We start from the raw sequence: 25,014 nt of genomic DNA, 5'->3' as shown, positions 1-25,014 counted from the left end.
GTTTAAAACGGAAACCTACCAAACTGGAAAAAATATTCGTACCGTGCTATTCCGGCTTACACAGTTCTAAATCTGTATGCCAGATTTAGAACTTGTTTTCTTTAATAATTTATTAATAGGTCTATAAGACCCTNGTTTATAGCATAGTTTATATGGATTAGTCCCAAAAAATTATCCGTATTTTGGAAATGTTGAGTCAAATTAGTCTAGAATCGATTAATTTTATGGAAGAAACCTTTCAAATAGCCGTATTCCGTAAACTGCATACGTGACGGGCTGTGATTGGCTGGACTCGTAGAAAATGGATTCATAAAAACCGGAACGTATCTACTGTGTTATAGGGGGGTCGACTGTATATAACAAAGGATATTAGTATTTAATGGTAATGAGGAAGATTCATTTACACTATACGACGATGGCGCAATATAGAGTGCGATCTATCGAGGTTCGACTGTAATAAGAATTATGTTGTGTATACAGTGGTATATGAGTTCTAAACACAATTTTGGGAGTTTGAAAATTACTTGAATTGAACGTTTCCAATAAAAAAAATTCACATATTTAATAATTTACGGATACTAAAATATTCTCTGTTTGTATACAGCATTTTTGGGAAGATTCGCAAGTATTAATTGGCCCTGTATGAGGATAGTGCTATTTAGGGAGCGCTACAGCAACGTTTATATATGTACGTATATAAAATATGAATTTATTATATTATACATACGTATACAGCATTTTAAAATGAAAATATCAAGAAATAGTATTAATGTAGGATTTGTTAATCCTAAGCTATATGCTTGTTGACGATTTTATTGTAGAATTTTCTACAATAAAATGATAACGTTAGATAATAGAAAGAAAATAAAGATCTAATTAAAATTCTGTTAAGAATTAACATGAAGTTAGATAAGGGAATTGTCAACACAATAAAAGATCTTACATTTCGTGTTAAACACTGCATTAAATAAAAGAAATGCATGCCGTTAAATTGAGAAACGATTATTCAGAATTGAACTTTATCATTTGAATTTGGAATATGTTTTAGATTTTTAAGATAATTTATATATATATGTTACCGCTAAAGCTCGAAATCCGTTAATGTGCACATTATCTAGCTAATCTGCACATTAACTAGGGTGATCCGTTAAAGTTGCTAAAATTGTATTTCTCAAATTACCTAGGTAATGTGTACAGTATTTAGGTAATCTGCACATTACCTACTAGGCACTCGGTAAAGTGAAAATAAGATTTTTGCTGGAACAACAGCAACGTTTATATATATAAAAGTATATAATAACTTTTACAGAAAAACAGATGGCGTTAGCATGGGGTCAAAGATGGGTCCAAAACTTGCAGAATTAGTAATGAAAGATATTGAAAATAAAATCATGAACATTCCTGGGGTGAAAACTGTAATGAGATTCGTGGATGATTACTTATTAATTTTTAATAATCAGATAACAAATGAGAAAATAATTTTAAACACAATAAATAGCATAAACCAGGATATAAAATTTGATCTAGAATTAGAAAAACACAATAAAATTCATTTTTTGGACATAACTATAACAAAAGAAAAAGAAAAATATTCATTTGAAACTTATAAAAAACCATCCAATGTAAACAAAACAATCAGTTATTATTCATATATCCCAGAAAGTATAAAAAAGAATACATATATAATGGAATTAAAAAAGATATATACTAGAACTACCAGTAAAAAGAAACGCAAAACTGAATTAAACGAATTAGATTATAAATTCATTCTTAATAGTTATCCAAAATACCTTTTAAAAAATGGCATACACAATACTACAATAATAGATTTAATGTAAAAAATAAAAAAGATAAAAATTACAAATTCTTCCCTTACATAGCTAATTTATGATAATTGCTCTAAATTCCTTAAAAAAGACAATATAGTTTTGGCCCCATCTCTGAACAATAAAATCTCAAATAAAATTTATAAAGATACATTAGGAAAATACAAAACCAATACTGATAAATTGAAAAAAACTGGAACTGTTTACAAAGTTAATTGTGACTGTCAGAATCATGGGGAATACATGGGTGAAACGGGTCGAACATTGGAATTACGGATAAAAGAACATGAAGCTGCCATACGATTAAAACATGATAATTCACCTTGGTATAACCACATCAAAAATAGTAACTGCAAAATAGATAGGAATAATATTAAAATCCTACACTATGAGAAAAATATATATAAACGTAAATTCAAAGAACATATAGAAATAATGAAATACAATGGTAATAATTTAATAAACATTTCCAATGGCATGCAAATCGACCAGCAATGGTATAACATGATAGGGGGCGCAACAAGTCAATAGTTTATATTTCTAAGATTATACATTGTCGTGAAAATTTTATTGTATGTTGAACCTTTTTAAAGTTTATACAACGTATACTACTCTGTTATTGTTGTGACACTTTTAAAGAAAAACATGTATGTATTTTTTTTAGTAAATATTTTTTTAAAGGAAAAAATTTGTTATAAATAAGTGATTTAAAATGTTACTAATAATTATAATTTGTAATTAGTTGTGTAGCATAATGGTACGGATTTCGATGTAAAACACCCTTAAGAGAAAATTATAAATTTGAAAACATTGTAAATTGATAGTACAAGTACTGTAAAAAAGATGAAAGAACATGTGGGAAATCTTAAGGTATTATAAAGTGTCTTTTTATGTCTTGTAAACATTTTCTACTATAAAGTTGTTTTGTGTAAATTCAATATGAATTTGTTTTGTAGCACTGAAGAGGGGCAGGAAAATTAAACTTGCCCGAAATGCATATGTGAAAAACAATAAAGGAGATTTTTAACCTGTNGCTCCTAAAAGCCAACGCCCTATGCTATGAGCAAATACAGTATACAAAAGGCTTACTTCCATGGACATAAATATTCTCAGTTAAGTTGATCTCTCCATGAACAGAAGGCAGAGAAACCCCGGAGAGAAGTAAATACGTCACATACAGAGGAAAAGGAGGACTACTAACAGGTTGTATGTTTTAATATGAAATTGTGAGCTTTCTCTCTCGACATATATTTTAAGCTGAATTCATTGTGTCTCATTCATTTGTAACTCTATTTGTATAGTTTTATATATATATAAAACTATACAAATGGAGTTACAAATGAATGAGACACAATGAATTCAACTTAATGAGTTACAAATGAATGAGACACAAAATAATAAACATATATATATGTTTATTAAATTCCTTTTATTATTAGTTAATATAATGTCACCTCGATCTCTGAATCAGACCCCTCACGCGTGTTAATCCGCGTGTAAAATAAATGATTAACTGGTGTCCAGGAATCCTGACATAGATCTGGACTTCGCCGTCTAGATCGGTTTCACGTATTTACCATCCTCCTATAAAAATAGAACTGTTAGATAGAACTGTTTTTTAATCCTGAAGAGGGCCTCTAAAAGATGGCCGAAAACGTTAGATTATTAAAATCTTTTGACTGCTGGAAGTAGTATTGAGGTGTTAATTGTTGTTTCTCCTATAAAAAAGTTACGAGAGCCGATCTCACGATCGAGTGCCCGTAAGCGGCGTGAACTTATTCTACGTCCTTGGCTTCTCACAGAAAACATAACAAATTTATAGTACAAGTACTGTGAAAAGGATGATGAAACATGTGGAGTATCTTAAGGTATTATAAAATGTCTTTTTATGTCTTGTAAACATTTTCTACTCGAGTTGTTTTTGTGTAAATTCAATATGAATTTTGTTTTGTAGCACTGAAGAGGGGCTAGAAAATCAAACTTGCCCGAAATGCATATGTAAACAATAAAGGAGTTTTATAACCTGTAAAGCTGTGAGAAAGTCTACCGAAAATTTGTTCGGATTGAAGAGACATTTACCTATTAGATATATATATATATAAATGGACGTGTGTGTCCCTATATTTCACTTATATATATATAGATAGATAGATAAAGATGCTTGTTAATTAAGCAAAGAGTTCTATACCGATCAACGTATCCGCAGCAAACTTGGCATGAATATTCTTCGAAACCCTGGAAAAAAACCTCCAGCAATAGGTTGCTTAGCTTTCCTGGCAAAACTTAAAACCGTGTGTATGGTACCATATTTTATAAAACCAAATTTTATATTTTTAATTATTATAAAATGTCAAAAGGCTTAATTTTGAATGTAGGGATGGGTTTTATAAAAAATTGCAAATATCTCGAGTAAGTCCGACCTACTCGAGATATGACGACCCTCTTTATCTCCCCACCCATTCGACCTTTACCAAAATCTAACAGCATGAAACCCCCTAATACACAAATCTCCCTCCAAAATTTCAAAACTTTTCGACAAAAACCACAAAGAGGGTGAACAAAATCATGCCCCTTCCACACACACTAACATCCATACATTCAGAAAAATCCCGAATTATTTGAATTTCTCGACGTTTCAAGGTTCTCTGAGTCCAAAATGTAAAAATCTTGGGGGGTCATTCTTTGACCGATCGCCAAACTTTCCCTCTGTTACAGTATATATAACCTAACAGAGCCGGGAAAATAATACTGTGGGTTCCGATCACCAACCACCCATAAATCCTACCCCCTCTTAACTTTAGTCTGAACAATGTTATTGTGTATTGCAGTTTCATTATTGTAAATACTTGGGTCAGTAAATGTACTGTACGTTACATTTTAGTCACCAAGGCCATTGTTTTTATTATATTAGCTAATAAATGTAATAAATAGTTAAATCTGTGATGCCTGATTGGATGTTGTGAAACCAATCGTTAACAGTTTCTTAATAATTTGAAAATTAATGTACTGTCAAACATCGATACAGCGCCATCATTTGTTCTCATCCGAAATCGATAATAAATCGAGTGTGGCGCTAAACCAGAGAATCTTAACAATACAAATTAAGTTATATAAAGTAATGAGATCTGCAAGCAAATTTGAGATATCGTGGCAAGAGTTTCCTTTGTAATGCAAAAGCTTATATTTGGTGATTCAGAGATAGAGACGGATATTTAATAGTTATGAGAAAGATCTGTTCATTAGCGCTGTAACGGGATAGAGCTATGTCGAGGTTTTACTGTAATAAATCTAATAATAACTTTAAAATATTTCCCTCTCATTTTCTAATCCAATATCTATTAATTCATAAACTTTATTACCAAAAATTTGTAATTATTGGGCAGATAATTGCTCTTTATTTTATCATTAAAGATGCTTTGTTTACACATTTAAAATGTGTTTTATTTCATTATAATTATGAAAATTATTCGTTGAAATTGTTATTAGTTTAATTATTCACTCAGCTTTATCACAATCAATCGATCATTTTAATTTTGCAAAGCAATTTAACAGAATTATTAAACTTTAAGAGTTATTTTCTAGTCTTAGTAGGAGGCAATTTCAATACCAACGATTTGAATTGCAAGTTAAAGTAGTGAAGGATCATCCTCGTAATTAGTGTTTAAATGGACTTCTTAATGTCGGCTTCATTTGCATATATTTTCGATTACTGTCGCGTGAAAATTAAAAAGTGTGTGAATGTCATTTTTTTTCTTTTTAACGAGAAGCAAATTAATGTGAATGTTCGTAGACTAATTATAAAATGGCGGCATTACAGGTATTTGAAAATTAGGTTAAACAAAAGATGTTTCGAGGTACATTTATCTTGTCCAGAAATGCAAAAATATTTGGGAATTTCTTTTCTACGTATGGATGCGTGTCTGTGTATATTGGGGAGATTTGGTAGGGATATTTGTATATTAGAGGGATTGAAGCCATGAAATTTTGGTGTGTAGAGATCAAGCTAGTGTGAAGCTAGAGGGAGGCACGTGTTTTATCTCAAGTAGAGTTGGACATACTGTAATGATTTTACTCGTTATTATCATTTACAATTTTTTTATAAAATTCATCCCTATCCTCAAAATGAAGCTTTCTGCCATTTTATAATTAATAATATAAAAATTTTAAAAATAAAATATCATAACAACAGATGGTGCCACCACGATTATAAATTTTTTGCCGCTAGGTTACGAAACTCGTTGCTGAATTTTTACGGTTACAAACGAATTAATTGTACAATACATTTTATAATATTTTAATTAATATTGATGTCTGATTTATTTAAAACTTTTTAAGTTTGATATACTGTAATTTAATTGGTTTAATAAATACAGTACTTAAATCTACGTTTTTAGAAATACAGGGTTGCAATTTTCCAGAATGATTGTAGATAAACTGTAGGAATTCTTAAAATTTTGGATCTATATAAACTCTTTACAATTTTCAGGAATATTAATTGTTTTTTCCTGATTTTTTAACTTTATTTATAGTTTTAAAAGTAATTTAAGTGAAAATTAAATTATGACTTTATAGACAAATTTATATGATTACTTAAATATATATGCCAAATGGGTGTATCTCTCGAGAGGATTTTCATTGAGGAAACTGGTCTCTAGTTTTAGACACGTGAAGAAAATACAGAAAACTTTACGTAGCCAACCCGTTGTGAGGCGCGAACCCACGACCAACTTAGTGTTCGGTGACAGGTAAAAAATATTTCAATTGGATTGCTAAATTGAAACTGTGAGCTTTCTAGTGACGAGTCTATTAAAAAATTTTTTTCATATTTTTAATGTTTCCGAAATAATAAAACTGAAGGAGGATTCTGTATGATATTTGTAGTTTATTCTAGAAGGATACTTTAAATGTTTTTCTCGATTTTCAATACAAAATTTCTGAATACTGTACTTAAAGTCAATAAGCACCAACACATCTCTCAACTAGAACTTTGCTACTAAAAAACTGTTTTGTTAATAATTAAATTAATTATAATCATTTAATGAAAATGTTACACATTTTATATTTGAAAAAATTCAACGAGTTACCTAACTTTTCCGGCAAAATTTAAAGTTTTTGTGACGCCATCTGATGTCATATTTATTAAAAACTTTTTATATTTTTAATTATTATAAAATGACAAAAAACTTAATTTTGAGGGTGGAGATGAATGTTATAAAAAATTGTAAATGCTAATAACGAGTAAAATCTTCGTCAAGTCCGACCTTACTTGAGATATGAGACAACTTTCTCTCTCCACCTAATACACAAACCTCCATGAAAAATTTCAGAAATTTTTGACAAAGAGGACAGGAGTTATTAAGCTTCAAAAGGGGTGAACAAAATCGTGCCCCCTCCCACATACACACATACGTACAGAAAAACTCCCAAAATTTTTTGCATTTCTCGACGTTCAAGATGTCATAGGTTCAAAAATGTAAAAATCTTAAAAGGTATTGTACAATCTTTGTATCCCAATTTTTGCAGCAAAACGAGGAGACTACATTATATACTGATTTCTATTATACATTTGCTTTCCGAAATACTGTAGAATGAAGTTCAATAATTGATATTGTTATAATTAATCTTTATAGACTACATTTAATCAAAATATAATAAACTTGCATAATTAAAAATATATATTTTTTTAAAACTAGCAAAATTTTGAGAAAATGGGGTCTAAACCTTGTTAACTCGAAACTGTTTAACTCGAAGTCGAAATTTTTTTACCCTTTAAACTTCGACTTAACGAAGTTTTATTGTAAACATTTTTTACATACGAATAATTAGGTATATAGCAAATGTAAGAAGGTAAAATGTAATATCAAAAAATGATCCTTCCGCTAATCTATAACGAATAATTTTTCAGATCTAACTACGTTTCCGAACAGCCAGTTGTGTATTTGGTATTTCATTCTGATTACTCCGTGACTGGAAGTGGTTTCGTCTTAAGATGGGAATCTGTAATCGGAGACAGCTGTGGAGAATTACATAAAACGTCATCTTACATCGTTTTACCAAGCGCTTCACGGCGATATCTTCCAGGATTAGACTGCTTCTTTAATCTATCTTCGTCTTCTAGAATACTCATCACCCTCACCCATTTCCATGTTGGTAGCCAAGATGGTCAGGATATTTGCTCTAACGATTATTTAAAGATCAGTCTAGACCAATCCCGAACGATTATTTTGTGTGGAAATTCTACATCTGTTCCGATGGGTCTCACATTCCTTTCTTATAGAGAGGTGCTCGACTTTCACTTCCACACAAATTCGGGTACGACACTTGGCAATACGGGATTCAACATTACGTGGAGAATCTGTAAGTTGTAAATTTTATGTATTTTTTTTAAATTAAATTATGTTGAATTTTTTTTCGATTTTTAGGGAACCATTCCAAGGTGGAAAGTTACGCAAGGCACGAGAAAATAACTTCAAATATGGGAGATTTGTATAGCTTGAATTTTCCACTTGATCCTCCCATGGATGTTGACTTCATTCAGAATCTTATAGTGCCTCTAGGTTACCGAATAAATTCGGTATATTTACATCATGATTTGCAAACTAGAGGATGCGAAGGAAAAATAGTCATCGAAGATCCTTACGGAGAAACTTTCAATATAATATGTCCCTCTAGTAAACTTTACCGAAATATATCGTCGACTTTGAATATTCTTCGATTTTTCTCGACCACGTCATTCTTAAAGCAACCTATTAAGTATCATATCAGTTATAACATAACTACAGGTGAGATCGTTTAAATTGCAACAGAACATACACTATATCTTACAAAAACTCCACCAGTTAATTCATTAGAAAAATAATAAGTGAGTGGAATATTGCACCATCCAGGATCTCAAATGAAATCTGGATGAGTGCCACCTCCCTCCAGAAGCCATGAAAATATATAAGTAAAATAAATACAAATAAAAATTAAAATTTTCAATGCAATATAAAAATATTAAAAGAAAATTTAATTTATAACACAAAAATCAAAATTTTGGGTGCCCTTTTGTGTCCGGTCCGGATCAAGTGACCTTGTTGGCCCTTTGTATCTGGGTAATATTTCTTTTAAGTTTCTGAAATATTGTATTTAAAGAATTGAAAATATACACTGTAATTAATAAATTAATTAAACAGCATATTAGGTTCAATCTTGTGAACGTGGGATGTTTAATTTAGTATAAATCTATTTCCATTAGATTTATATCAAACCCATCAGATCAAACTAATTCCATTATCGTCATTAACCTTTTATTAAGAATTAATGAATGAATTGTAGTATTGGAGTTTTTATAAGATAACCTGTTAATATTTCATAAATTAAATATATTTTGAAATGATTTTTAAATTTAAAAAAGAGTCAATGTAGAATACCCTATTACGTCAATTTTGCATCATTTTGCACTTCCCATTACAACAAGTGACGTAAAAACTTACATTATTACAGAGAAACGAGTACGTCTTAACTCATTAACGAATCGTCTTTGAAACAAGTTCATCCGTCAATAATATGCGTTAAATTTTTATGTTTGATATAGTCACAATATCGCGGAGGACGACATATGTTTAATAAATATATAAATTCGTTTTAAGCTTATTCTACATTAAACTAACAGGGCCCATATTTTTATTTTCTTGAATATGAAACTCTTATATTAAAAAAAATTAACGTTTTTAGCAATAAAATATTTATTTAATCTATTGTTTACAGTAAAGCAACAGGCTTTTCTTTTACCATTTTACAATGGATAAAAAATGATCTTTTGATGAATGAGAAGAATTCGTTTGTAGAAAATATAACAATAAAGATTAAGAGAATTTTTTTCTCTTAGACGAGAATGATATTCAAAGGAATTGATGCGTTAAATTTCTCAATGTCATATCCTTTTAAAAATATTCTGAATACTTTGGTGTCAAACAATGATTATTCTCTTTGAATGCGAAGCTTTTCACGCATTATAAAGCCGATACAAAGGTGCTAATTAATCAAAAAAGAAGTTGTAGACTCGTGTTGTTACTAACAATAATGGGATTTTCAACAATTTTATTAAAGGACAAGAATTGCTTACAGTTCAAGTTTCGGTTTTGAAGGTATTATTATGTTTAAGGGAATAAAATATAAATTTAGGATATTATTGAAGAATCAATTCATATAAATTTGCTTTTCTTGATGATACAAAATTACTTTTGACACTTCTTGGGTGTTTTTCTTTAAAAATATATACAGGTATCCCTTGATTAACGCGGTTAATTAATCCCTCGATCCTACTGCTTCTTTCAAAAACGCGTTAATCAAAATAAGTTATGTAAGTTAAGACAGCTGGTAAAGCCGCGTATATATAGGGATACCTGTATACAGTAAAACCTGTTTAAAACGGAAACCTACCAAACTGGAAAAAATATTCGTACCGTGCTATTCCGGCTTACACAGTTCTAAATCTGTATGCCAGATTTAGAACTTGTTTTCTTTAATAATTTATTAATAGGTCTATAAGACCCTATAAAACTTTATAAGTTGCTATAAATGTATTATTACTCTGTAAATCTATATAAAGTCGCTATATACAATAAATATCTTTGAAAGAAATAAAAATATTTGTTTAAGTTTGAAAATTCTTAAAATATATAATGTAAATCGAAAAAATTCGGGATAATAAAATTTTTAATAAAATATACACACAGTGTATAGAATAAACAATATACTTTTCAACATATTTTTTAAGCAAATTTTTAAATGAACTTTAAATTTTTGTCTTTTATCTTTCAAAATTTAAACCGTTTACGCATAAATTTATATACTGTATTTTAAAAAGCCAAATACCAGTTTGAAGGACTAAAACTCATATTTAAAAATTCAACTTGTTTACTAATATTACTAATATTTAATATATAAGATAAATATGTTATAGTTTCCCATTCATTTTTATATGGAACTATATTTTACATGCTTCCTTTATAATATACAGTATATATAATTATATAAGTTCACTGGATTAGATTAAAGAGAGTTTGGGGCTTTAAATTATCTTAATTTATCACCTCTAGAAATTACAATATTAATTTAATTTAAATTTATAAAATTAAATAATTTATTTTTAGAAAAAACAAAATTAGAAGCACTTTAATAAAACCAACATCCAAAATAAAATCATTAACTTTTTTCTTTATAATTTTGAATCGCTATAAGATATGAAACCCTACAGAATATTTACAAATCATACATTTAAATATAGTGGAACTTGTGTAATCCGGACCGAATATTTTTCCCGGTTTAGCAGGTTTCCGTTTTGAACAGGTTCTTTCTTAATTTCTTAACATAGAAAATCGCTCCGTTCTGAAGAATTTTATCGGTTCATGCAGGTTTCCTTTTTATTCAGGTTCCGCTTTGGACAGGTTTTACTGCATTTACACACACGCTTCATTGTGAGAAATTCGAGTTTAAACTTTTGAAAAGCGAGAGCTTATTGCATTATTGTTATGAAATTTCAAATAACTTTTCTCAACTCAGTAGATTCACTTCGAGAACGGAGGGGACTTTCTAGTGCATTATAAAAACAAAGTGAGAAACGTAATTTATTATATATTAATGCAAAAAGTATTACAGAATGTGCTAAGATATTGCATCAACAGATATATTTTTAAACTTTTAGACGAAATTTAATTTGCATAAGACAAAACAGCATGCATCGAAACCCATTTCTGTTTCTTGTATCCATTGTATCCATGGTTTTCTTGGTTTTCTTCACACTTTTTATTGCGTCTCAAAATAATTGTTTATACTTAAAAACATATTGATATATATTTTATTTCTTCATAAATAACTCATTACATTTTTCTTTCAGGCCAGATGTGACGATCTCCGACCCCTCAAGCTATTGCTCTGAATGGTCAGAAATCGTCATATCCGTAGGATAGTCTGTCCCGGAAATTTCGGGTCCCGTCTTTCATCATCCGTCATTGTGGACCTGGCCTATTCTTTGAATTGGCCTTAAAAATGTGGAATGGAAGCGGCAAACAAGAATTTCTTCTTAACTGACAATACTGATTTTTAATTAAGGGAGCATTGCTTGATAAAACAGCTTTAATGTATCTGGGATAAACGAGCCAATGACAGTTCGTTTCAAATGAAGCGGCTTATGCCATTGGTTTGCTTATCCAGCTGTATTAAAGCCGCTTTACTAGGCTAATAGTCCTCTTACATTCCAGAAATTCAATTGATTTTCATTTAAAAAATCTAAATGTATGCATTATAAAACCTATCTTACGTTACATTTTATGTTACTACTGAAAATTTAGAATTAACAATATATGATTATAATTATATAATCTAATCCTGATGAAAGAAAATTATATAATAGCTAATAAATATATCATGTTGATTTATTTCAGATCCAGGATACATTCACAAAACTTTAAAAATTCACTCTGTTTACTCTTGCATGCCAAATCCTTGTCTTCATGGCGGTTCCTGTATCGAATCTAATAAGAGTCAATGCAATTGTACTGGAAGTTACACTGGTAAGATGATTGGAAATCATATTTCTAAAATCATGATACTAAAATTGATTTTATATGATTTTTTTTACAAAAAACAGGTGTTTTTTGCCATCTTCAATGGTGTCAAACTCGACCCTGTGGAGAAAGAGGCGTATGCCAAACTGTACCCGACGGTTATAGATGCAGCTGTCCCCCAGAATATACAGGATCTAGCTGTGAAGAACCCATAACGCCTTGCAATGCAAACCCTTGTGGACCGCATGGTCAATGCAGCGTTTTCAACGACACTTTCAAGTGTCACTGTCAGTTATGGTATGAAGGTATGACGTCAAAATTTCTCACTTTTACGACGTCACAATTTTTCACTGTCACTATAAAATTCGTCTTGTTAAAGGTTCGCATTGTGAAAGATTTGTCTTTCGAATTACACAAAAGCCTTTGAGTCAGAGAATGCTTGAAGAACCTTTCTGGCTGGGCTTAATCACAGTTTTCGCCGTACTTCTAGTTATTCTTTGTGTTTATTGTATCAAAAGAAAGTTTGCTGAAAAAATTGAAAGACTTTTGGCAGAAGAAATTGAAAAAAGTAAATGCAGTGAGTATCCTGTAGCATTCTTCTTATGTACTAAAAATATTTTTAAGATATTATATAAAACATGTATGTTCTTTCCTTTCAATAAAATATGCACCGTAGGATTTAATTTCCTACAATAAACATGCCAGATGGATTTTTCTTTTTTAGTGTAAAAAAGACATCTGAGCATATCCACTGTAATAAAAATTAACTGATTTCTTATTTTTTTCAGATCCCTCACCTCCTGCTGCAAGATACAGTCTCAGCTCCAACCAACTTAGTCTAACTCCTGGAAGTCAAAGTCCTCAAACTTGTCCAAAATCTCTTTTCACTAAATTCAGAAAATATAGTATTCGCAGTACTACCAGTGGAATTAGTCCGACCGACAGAGAACACAGCAGAACTTTTAGTTTTGATGATATTCTTCGTAGATCTACAAAGAAAACATCCTCAGGACCCACAGATAATAATAAAAATGATGATGAGAAATCTCGAATTTTAGCATCTTTGGTGATGTCTCCTCAGACAAGGAGAATGAGTCTTGATGAATTTATACGAATGAGCGAGAGAAAAATTCAAGAAGCAAACAGAGAAGAGGAACAAAAAACTTGCAATTCACCCGAATCGGAGAGTATACAAGAAACTAGCTTTTCGGCTAGATTATCTCCTCGTTTTGCTAGACATTCGGCTCCTTCGTTTACAGAATTTCATTCCATAAGAGAGCAGTCGGTAGAATATGCGTCTTCGACGGAAAGTGAAGAAGATCCGAAAACGAGTCAAGTTCAAGCTGACATTACTCCACCACCACAAACAACTCAAGAAGACAAAGAAGTATCGGATAAAAAGAAAGCGCCAGATCCGTCCGCCATTCAGAAAACTGGATTTTTAGAAGTTCCTACTATTCTCCTTCCTACACCCACAACACCAGACAATCCGGAGAAAGAAAGAACTTCGGAGAATCCACAAAGTCCAGTTCGGAAAAAGCCAGAATTTCTGGTTGGCCGAAAATATTCCGTAGATCTTCCCATGCCAAAAATTCTAGTAACTTCCAATACCAGTTCAATTGAGTCCGACCCAAACAGCCCTCCTAGAACTCCAAATCCTGCAAAGTCGATGGCATATCTTACACCCCTTACGGCAGACAGAACGATTTCGGAATCCAATCTTAGTACTTCGGGTTACTCGTCTCTATCCAGCCCTGGATTAAGTAGATGCAATTCAAGTAGCCCTATATCCGATGATCTAGAGAATCAAAATGCAAATACCAAAAAAGTCTCACCTCCTCATAAATGGCACAATCATCCAAAGTGCCATCAGACGCAACAGATCGTGGCTACGTTAACAGAGGGTGAGCAGCCGCAATATAAAACGCGCACTTTTACCAACGCTTTGTGGCGTGCACCAAATCGCAAAACTTGTCATCACGATAGATGCATGAAAAGACATTCCTACCAGACCAGCACCGATGAATCCATAGACGATGAAGGTATCGGTATGGATCCTATCGATTTTAAAATTCGCAAGGGGGAAGTGAAAAGCGCTCGAGAATTAGAAGCGTACATAACTAAAAAGACCCCTTTAATGAATTTCACCTCGTCCGATACTTCTACATCTTCACCCACTACCAGAACCAGTCCCAATTTGAGAAAAGGTGATAAAGTTAAGAAAACTGGTACTAAAGGTAGAAAAAGTCCCGTTGCATCACCCACTTCTGTTTCTGCTTCGGAGACAACAGCAGAAGGCAACACAAATGTAGCGCATTCCTCCGACAGCGATCAAGAGTATCAAAGACCAAAAACTCAAACGAGAAGAACGAAAAAAGATGGAACTTCCAGTCCAAGGATTACGGAAGGAAGAAGAAGCGTATCTTCGGAGAAATTGGGGAGTAAGCAGACAAGAAACGGTGTCGCTAGATGCAATTCGTCGACGGCAATTCCTCAAATAATTACTGAAAATTTCGACTTTATCGTTGCCAAGGATAAGAAATCAAGTCCAAGGTAATTAAAATTTATAAATTAAGATAATTCTATTACAATTACTGAATATAATTTGTTTTTTAATCAGATCTTCTGCAGAAAAGATATTATCCGTCGATGATTCTATAGAAAGTTCTGTTCCAAGTGACACGGATGAAGAAAAAACGATGGAACCACTTCTCCCTTCAGAATCATTTCAGAGTAATCTCAGACGCCAAGAAGCACTAGTAGAAGAAAGTGACAGGTAATAATAATCGCTTTCAAATTTGCTAGTGTTAAAGATATTTTAAAAATATAATCAAACAAATTACTGAGAGGAAATGTTTAAAATGAAAATATGCACAAGCAACATACAGGATGTGCACAGTCCGTAAAAACTTTTGTCAGTATGAAATGAGGTTTGCGTGGTAAGTTGTTGGCAGGGAAAAAATTAATTTCAAAAATCATCGATGGTTGGCGTTGACATACGAGTACAAAAGACAACGAATAGACGTGCAAACGACAATGAAAATGGCTTTCGGTGTGATTTCTGATCGTGGGGTATTTAAATTCCCAAGTGTCTCGATCATACCATTCCACATTGTTGGAACTGAAAAATGCTATTCATCCATAGGGTACAGTACTGTACGTCCTACGTGCGACTGCCAGCAGAATCTTTGTACACGATTCCAATATACACCAATTACCTAGTTGCTCTAGGTGAGTGTTTCTCAACAGGGGCGATATCGCTCTCATGTGGGCGTTTTTCCATGTTGAGGGGCGATTAGTAACAATTTATACAGGTATACCTCTTCTTACGTCGGTAATTGGTTCCAGGAAAGGCGACGTAAGTCGAATCTACTTGTCACTAGGCTAAACCATAAATTACCATTCCCGGTTCTATATTTTATTTATTAATGCATTTTTAATAATATATGGTTAATTAATAAGGATCTATTTTAAGCTTACAAACAAATAAATTTTAGTTTTTAATATAGTACAGAAAAAAAGTAATCTAAATTTACGAATGCATGTACTATACAGTACATACTTGTAAATGTAACATATATATTTTAATGATTTTATGTGCTGTAAATGCTTTTCTAGTGATATTACGACTTCAATATTTGTGGCGGACAGACGTAAAGTCGAATAAAATGACTTAAACTTAATTTTTATTTTTCCATATACTTTTTCGACAAACGAGGTATAATCGGGAATGACGTAACTCGAAACGACGTAAGTCGAGGTATACCTGTATTTTTGGGGGGGGGGCAAAAAACAATTTTCTAGGCGATATAGTAAAACATTATATTAAGAATAATTAGATATTTTATTCGTTATATCGTACAATAATTAAACAAATAACATTATTCTAGTCACTAGACTATTCAATGCAGCACGAATTTGGCGTTAGCCTTGGCTCTGGGCATCCGAATTTTGAAGTGAAGGGGGCGATACTACGTAACAGTTTTATTGAAAGGGCGACGATTCGTTAGAGGTTGAGAAAAACTGCTCTAGGTAATTAGTCTATGCTGTCCAGAGTGGACGCGTTGTTTACAAAATGGCGGCGAGACGACTTCGTGGAATGCTTGCTATGGAAAATATGACAAGCATTAAAACGGTAAATTTGGCAGGTAATTGTTATCACTAACTAGATACACAACAAATATAAAGAATCTTCATAGAATAATAAGTTTTAAAAAGTGTTATTTTTAAAATGATATATTTACAAAATCAGAAATTATTAAATTACGTAAAAGATTATTAATTAAAGTACATACAACATATACACACAATTTGTCATTCTGTCATCTACAAAATCAGCCATTCTGTTCTTTGGAAGCGCAAGCAGCGGAAGAGGCAATCAAATTTGCTTGGTAGCTGCTTCCTGCACATGCCTGTAGAAGCATTATCTGGTGGTTGCTACATACTAAACGCAATTACTCCGGATGCGCACATTTGCTAGAATCAGCTTGTCCACTCCGCTTGGAAGCGCATTCATGCCTGCGGTCGCTGCCACGTAGGACGTAGCCTTAGATAGCATTCATTCATCTGGACCTGCTACATTCTGCGGGTGCGGGCGTTGTGTTATGCCCTGTGGTGGAGACCATGTAGAACAATTGCCTAATAAGTAATAAACAGTAATTTTCATTGTCGTTTGCATGTCTTTTTGTTGGTGATTTTTGGAACTCATTTTCCTCCCATCAACAAGAAATCTCTGTTCAGACCAGGGCTGTGGAGTCGGAGTCGTGGAGTTTTGGTGTTTTGGCCGGAGTCGGAGTCGTCAAAAAATCCGCCGACTCCGACTCCCATTTTACTTACCAACTTGTTATGTATACGAAACGGAGTCGGAGTCCGTAGNGCATTAAAACAGGTACCTAATTATTATTTTTTTTACCTACTTATTTAGTTACCTACATATTACATATTTTATTTTAGAATTTATTATTAGTTTTTTTAATTGGGGCAGCCGCTTAATTGGGCCAAAATGGATTAGTCCCAACGTGTCCCAATTAAGTGGAATCAACTGTATATCTCTCTGTTGTTTTTAGAGATTTAGTCAAAATTTAGTTTTGATGAACTTAAGTTATTTATGAGAAATTTACTTGTGCGTATTATATATAATATATACAAGTTTCTTATTAATAGATGATTATTAAATGATTATATATACTAGAAACTAGATATATAGATGTATTACTATCATAGTTTCTATATACTAGATATATAGAAACTACATGATTATTTAATGATTATATATATAATCATTAAATAATCAATTAGTTTCTTGTTTCTTTTTAACTTATTTTTAACTTCACTTGTTAAATTAAAATTGTGAGGAAAAATCATATTAAAGACATTTGTCTTCTCTTTTCCCTCACATGATATGACCATTGATTTTGAGATTTTTCTTCCAATTATAAAGCAATTGTTGTAGATATTTTTGAGTGGTATTTTTCTACTTATTGTAACATTGTAACTCTTTAGTTAAGTTTAAAAAATAAGTTATTTTAGTTACTATCTTGTGTTGCNGGTGCCTTTATAATATAATATATTAAGGAGTTATAAATTATATATTAAGGACGTTTAAAGTTCGGTGATGTCACTTCCAGAATTTGATGCATCTGAAAAGATTTTATCCCAAACATTCGAGAGATGGATGGCCCAATATCTTGGCCTCCATAATCATCAAATTTAGCTCCACTCGACTTCTTTTTTAGCCAAATGAAGAGACTGATTTACAAGACTCCTGTAGAGTGGGTGAAAGATCTGCTTGCATGACTTATGCAAGCAGACATTCACAAGAAATTCAACCCACACTAGGCATTTTTAAGCGGGTGTATCAGAACATGCTTTGCAGATACAATGTTTGCATAGATGTTGCAGTTCGCAGTTGATCATTATCAAAATCAAGATGAGAAGCCAAACAAGCGCTTAAGTATTACATTATTACTAGTGATGTAACGAATATTCGATTACTATTCGGTATTCGGCCTATTTTTCGCTATTCGGCCGAATACCGAATACCTAAAAACAGGAGTAAGAAATAACAAAAACACAGTAAATTAATCATTTTGGTATTTAGATTTAATGTTGTCGGGTTAGTGTTGTTTGTATAAATTTATTTATAACTTATAACATGCACAAAAAATATAATATTAGTCACATGTATTCACAATTTATAAGTACAAAGATCAGCACACGTACACACCTTATTCGTTCGAGATTCGTCGCACACATCTGAGGGTCTGACCCTGCCTATCCTTTTTAAGCGCTCGTCTTTGCTATTTCCTTTCTCTTTCTTCCATCTCTATAGTCCACGTATGCCTATGCATACATCATAATACGCGCTAATGATTCGATTCGTCACTCTTCCGTCGTAGTTTTTCCATTTTATAATTACGTGACTCATAGCCTGGTGATAACGGAGAAAAGAGACAGATAGGACGTCGGTATATGTCACAGTTATGATTTCACAGATTCGAGACAGCTTGGTAACCCGAACGGCACCAGGCTTTCGCCCGTGCACGCTAAGTGACTTTCATTACAAGCATTTAGCTTTCCGAAGTCTATGACAACAATTGTTTGGCATTGACGGCCACGAATTTCACGCCAATAAGCTGCCTGATTTTGTTTCATTATGTTATCAACTCAATTTCATATTTATTTTCACATTTTCACTTCGCGGTCCTTCTCTGTTCGTTTTCCGATATTTACACGTGTAGGTCATTTCATTGTTATTCACATTTGATATCATCATTTATAACATACTGGCAGTGGTGATATTCGAAATATTTAACAAAGGGTTCGCTAACAGAAAATTTTTCCTTAATTTTTTTTGTTCAAATGGTACATCGGAAGGCTCTAGGTTAGTAGTGTTACAGAGTATAATACGTATATTTTAATATATTTTTAAAAGAATCAAAACCATTGAGAAATGTCACATGTGTTTAACAAGGTTCGGAAAAGTTTGAAAATGTTAACAACGGGTTCGGCCAAACCTGTGCGAACTCGCTGAATATCACCACTGCATACTGCCATGACGTCTGTCTGATACAACTGTCAAGAATTAACGCAATTGGCGAAGTGTAGTGACAGCGGGCCAATAGAGATCAGGGTCCTTGCCATAATGCAATTTGCGCGCCAATTTTCGTACATGCGTTAATCGAGCCGAATAGTTTGGCCGAATATTCTGTTATTCGGCCTGAGGCCGAATATACTATTCGTTGCAACACTAATTATTACACATTTTTATTAAAACAACATTGCTTTCGAATACATAGTGTGTAAAATTTTATGAATCTATTTACTTTTTTTCAATTTAAATAACAGAATTTGTACGAAAATCCGGAAGCGACATCACTGAACTTTAAGCATCTATAACTCTTTAATAAAGGCTTTATACGAAAAATGCTACTAAATATATTGCTCTTAAGGAATCTGTCCTATAAGTTACAGGAATTACATTTACACTAATGAAAAAACTCCAGGAATTTACACTGAAAAACTGCAGGAAATTTTTGGGAGTGGTCTGTCTGGATACATGGAGCCTCGTCCTTCACCACCGGCTTGCTAAAAGGCCCTTTTACTACCCACAGGGCAGAAAGAGTTAAAAGATATCTGAAAGTCCTTCCAAAACCAATACAATCTTTAGCCCTTATTAGTCCAAGTTAGCAGGGAGAATTTACTGTACTACAAACTAAATATAATATTTATGTTTTTAATAAATTACAAATTAGTTGAAACAACATATTATATTAGTAAATTAATCTGAGAACAGATTAACAGTATTGACACTTCATTATTTACTTTTTTTCCTCTTTCTCAGTGCTGATTCAAGCAGTGAGACAACAGTTTTACTTAGAAAGGAGCGCACTTCTATTCCAGAATTGGAAGAAGCAGGAACTCAAACAGATCTGACATCTGCCGTTGTTGTATATCCCGGAGATGAAGCGCTACTCAATGTTTCGTGAATTTCTGCAAGAAATGGTATTATTGCTCATTTATCTTTTGTAAATTTGGACTATGTGTTGCCTGACAATCTGTAAGACAATCTTAACAAAAAAAAAAAAACTTTTGTTTTGGCCTGATTTTGTACAAATTTTCCATATGTTATTTTTATATAAAGATAATCATTACAGACAAGAAATGTGGAGTTTAGAATAGATTAAAAACAAAAGAAATTACAAGAAAGCCTTTGCAAAGATACTTATAGTGATTCAAACGGAAGTTTGATACGTCAACTAATTAAAATGCATTATTTAAATAATGTATTAATGTTATTTTTATATAAAAATAATCATTACAGACAAGAAATGTGGAGTTTAGAATAGATTAAAAACAAAAGAAATTACAAGAAAGCCTTTGCAAAGATATAAGTGTGTGTTTGTGCATGTGTTTATATATATATATCTGTAGATTTATGCATGCACTATGTGGTGTCTGCATAAAACTTCAATTGTTCATAACTATTTGATAAGTGCTTCTTTTGAAAAAATGTTTTAGATAAAAGTTTGTTTAATTTTGATGTAGAATCAGAATATGCAATAAAAAATGGGAGTTTTCCTTGAAGGAAATGAAGTTGGTTCCATTTTCACTGATTGTAGCACTGTATATTATGAAACGATGGCCTCATCTTATGGCCACCTCAAAGTATAGCATTTTTGGTTCAATGATTTTTTCATAGCATGTGTATTTTTCAGTTATTCTATTGGATTGATTAAAATGGTCCACACTATATATATACATACACATGCAGTATATTCAAATACCTATATACATTTATAGATTGGTCATTTGCATTCAGTAATTTTAATTGGAATTATTTATTGATGTAGTTATTATTTTTGTGTTAAAGTGTTAGGACAATTTAGTTTTTCTGGAAACATAAAATATTGCATGTTTGTTGAAAATGGGAGAGCGTTTCCCTAGCTATTACCAGTTGTTCAGTTAGTAGGAACTTGATACTATAGTAATAATAATAGGAGTCTTTTTACTCTAATTTTTAACAGTTTTAANTATAGTAATAACTCTTTTATAAATCCACAGGGAATCAAGCCAATTTCATTTATTCATAATGATCTACTTTAAATCTATTTAAAATTATTAAATCAAAATTTTTGTATCTTCTGTTCCAAAATATATTAACATGTTATTTTCATACTTTCAAGTGTCATATGCTAATTACAACAAAGTTAATTTTCTTTACTAATTATTGAATCATTCATTTCTCATTTTAGTAGTTTAGATCTATAAGACACAGTTTTGTTCATTCAAGAGCTGCTTAAAGAATGTTACAAAAATTTGGACAATGGCTTTACAACTTGCGTATTAGTAAGCTGTATGCCATATCTGACCTGGTCAGTTTGCATGAGTTACCATATTGGGTTTACTGATTTATAATATTTCATGAAGTATCCTTGTTTTGTGATGCTGTAAATTAATTTTTCATCTTTTTACTATAATTTTGCATACCTTAATGTTGGCACACAGAATACTATTGCATGCCAACTTTAAGCTGCATCACTTTTTTGCAACAGTGTGTGTCAGAGTAATTCAAAGCATTTTCAGATTACTGAATTTAAAGCAAATTGGTACAATTGTATTATAACATTTCAATTATAAATTGAGCATTAAAATATTATTGGCTATTCTCCAACAATAAGTCTCACAATTACACCTATCAATCAAACAAAGTTTTTCAAAGTGTCTTTATTTTTAGAAGAATTTCAAAATGATGAATAAAACTGATCTTTAGTATTTAAATTTTAAATTTTCTATGTATTTTTTAAACAATTATTTCTTTGAACATATAAAGCATTCAAATGTTTTAATGTATGCATGCTGAGAAGTTTGAATGCTCATATTTATTTAATCTGAAAGGAAAGGTAAGCTTAACCACTCCAACACAATAGCATATTTTCATAGTTATAGCAAGGCTAGAATTTAGTGTGATAAATACTGCAGAATGAGAACATTTATAATTTTACTGAAGGATATTGAACTTTCAGTAAATTTGTTACTGAAAGTTCAATATAAAGTTCAATAACAGTGTATATTTTAGCTTTTGGTGGAAACTAATGTTACTGATAAATAACTTTATATTTATTTTACTGAAAGATATTAAAACATAAAAAATTTAGATATATAAATTGTAAATTTTATTATCTCAGTCAGTTATCTAATGCCATTATATTGGATAAGCAATTTAATTTTCTTTACTGTCATACTATAAGGTCTCGAGAAACTGTACCTAATAGTGTTTCTGTATAAAATCAGAATTACTGAATCTTGTTAATAAAAACATCAATATCTTTTATTACAAAGACCACATGACATGATTCAAAACTATAATCATCTAGTTCTAGTTTTATCATGGTACTGATTTCTATATTACTGAAATCAAGCTTATTATATTTGTACAAGTAACACTATGCTAAATACTAACCAACCTGTTATCTGTCTGTAAATTTATGTAAATAAATATGAGTGTACAGTACTGTACATATAATTAATATCTGGTAAGAGTAACCATTCTATACTGAATTTAAGTTTAGATATTTATAAGTGGTAATTCTCCCTCACTGTAATTGGAACTTTACACCCTCACTGTAATTGGAACTTTACAATAGATCATCATCAATAATTAAAGCCAACTATGTCTAAAATGGGTTTCTCTTTCCACTTAGCTGCTGTAATTTGATATGGCTTGAAACAAATGACAATAAATTACCATGAAAAGCTACAGTATAAACACTGAAAGACATTTATATGTTAATTGTAAAGCTGATTTTAAATATTTGTTTTCTTTGCCTATACACATTGCTGGCTATTAAATATATATATATATATATATTCTTAGGTTTCATGACATGCTTTACAGCAACATCATCATCTTTATATATGTTAACAAATAACTTTAAAAAGTTAAATGTAAAAACAAGTTATTAACATTTATAAAATTTTGAAATTATAAAGAACTTTTAAATATTCTTTTGCAATACTTTCCAAAATTGCAGGAATTATCTTTATATATGAAAACTAATTTATTGATTATATCTTTAAAAAATGAAGAAGATAAGACTTTTAAAAATGTATAATATGTAGTTGAATACTGAAAAATGTTGAATTTGTAGTTGAACATATGAAATGTGTATGTAAAAGTTTACATCTAGAAGCAAAGATCAGACAGATAGTACAAGAACAAGAATGTGCCTGTCCACTATACAGTTTGAGTTAAGTTTTGTCCCAGATTAATTGGGAGAAACATTATATATTATTAAGCTTTGTACAAATTGGTGTACAACTGGTTATATTTAAAACAAATTTCTATTTAAAACTGATTGATTAAATTAGCCTTAATATAGCCTGAAAATAACCTGTCAGTTTTCCTATGCTTGTCAATTGATACAAGATTTAATTGTATTGTGTATATGTATATAACTTTATAATGAATTATATATACTGAATATCCTATAAAAAAAGCTATTTTGCTGCAATATTATCAGAAATTCAGTATGTTAAGCTAAAATTGAAATTTCTGCAAATAGAAATATTACTTTGATTTCCAAAATAGATATTGTAAGACTTGCAAAGAGAATATATCATTTTTTTTACATGTGAAATAAAATGACCAAATACCTCTATCTATAAACAGGGTTGGATGGTGGTATGAGGTGAATAGGCAATGGCCTCAGGTGACATTTTTTCTAATAAATTTAAGTGCTTTGTTCTCTATGATAATATTCAAAGACACAAGTGTTTGTAGAAAGTAAAGGTGTAACATTAATAACAAGAACAAAAACATAATTTCACATACAATGGGGCAGCTTGCTTCACTTTATTTCCACCATCTGACACTGTCTATAAGTGATTGTAGCATTATAAAATTTACTTATTCAATATTTTCATTTGAAGATAATGAAAACATTCTATATCTGGAAACAGTGGTGTAGCGTAGTGGGGGCAGCAGGGGCGGCAAAATTTCACAATAAATAACAATAAGATCTTGTAAAAATTTGAACCATTTTATTTCATAATTTCGTCGCACCTATGATTTGGACCGATTGAAATGAGCACGGAATAATGTTACCATCCAGACATAAGGGAATCAAGTCACCGTACAGGTGAACTATTAATTTTATCTAGGGATATCGTACGCAACCTGTCAACCTTTTTTTTCTTTTTTTTGCTTGTATGATTCATTCATATTCATATACACCTCCAATATCCAATAGAGCTAAGTCATCTAGGTTACTTATGTTACTCCTACCCAAATCTCCCTAGTCGCTAACTGTAACTGATTTAGAACCAGCATGCACTGCACCTTATTCTTCGCATTGCAAAATGACATATGCATGCGGCAGGAACTTCTGTTCGAACAAATCTCACCTGCCGTCCGGGTCAGCGATTTTAAAAAGATGGCAACACTAGCACGGAATTTTTCATTACTTATTCTGTGACAAAACTGAATTTTAGTCTTTTAAATTGAGATACCTAAATAAGGAGACAATGAAATTTTTCTTTGCCCCAGGCGGCTGACACCCACGCTACGCCACTGTCTGGAAATAAGAGTAAATGTACATAAAGTATTTTCTACTTACTTTATGTAAAGTATGCATATC

General features: G+C 31.5%; 1 protein-coding gene across 1 annotated transcript in view; it reads left to right on the top strand.

Moving 5' to 3' along the window:
* Positions 1-20,472, top strand: part of LOC111625244 — a 211,495-nt gene extending 191,023 nt beyond the window's left edge. The window contains exons 17-26 of the mRNA XM_023368340.1: positions 2,055-2,152; positions 7,653-7,673; positions 7,732-8,183; positions 8,249-8,608; positions 12,254-12,382; positions 12,460-12,681; positions 12,756-12,953; positions 13,165-14,929; positions 14,997-15,152; positions 20,220-20,472. Of these exons, the coding sequence (XP_023224108.1) occupies positions 2,055-2,152; positions 7,653-7,673; positions 7,732-8,183; positions 8,249-8,608; positions 12,254-12,382; positions 12,460-12,681; positions 12,756-12,953; positions 13,165-14,929; positions 14,997-15,152; positions 20,220-20,364 (3,546 nt within the window). The 3' untranslated portion in view covers positions 20,365-20,472. The remainder of the gene's footprint in view (positions 1-2,054; positions 2,153-7,652; positions 7,674-7,731; positions 8,184-8,248; positions 8,609-12,253; positions 12,383-12,459; positions 12,682-12,755; positions 12,954-13,164; positions 14,930-14,996; positions 15,153-20,219) is intronic.
* Positions 20,473-25,014: the final 4,542 nt, after the last annotated feature.

This window comes from Centruroides sculpturatus, unplaced genomic scaffold (assembly GCF_000671375.1).
Source record: "Centruroides sculpturatus isolate CEXI.00-Female unplaced genomic scaffold, Cexi_2.0 scaffold317, whole genome shotgun sequence".
NCBI classification, from domain to species: Eukaryota; Metazoa; Arthropoda; class Arachnida; order Scorpiones; family Buthidae; genus Centruroides; species Centruroides sculpturatus.
This window is presented reverse-complemented; position numbering and strand designations above follow the sequence as displayed.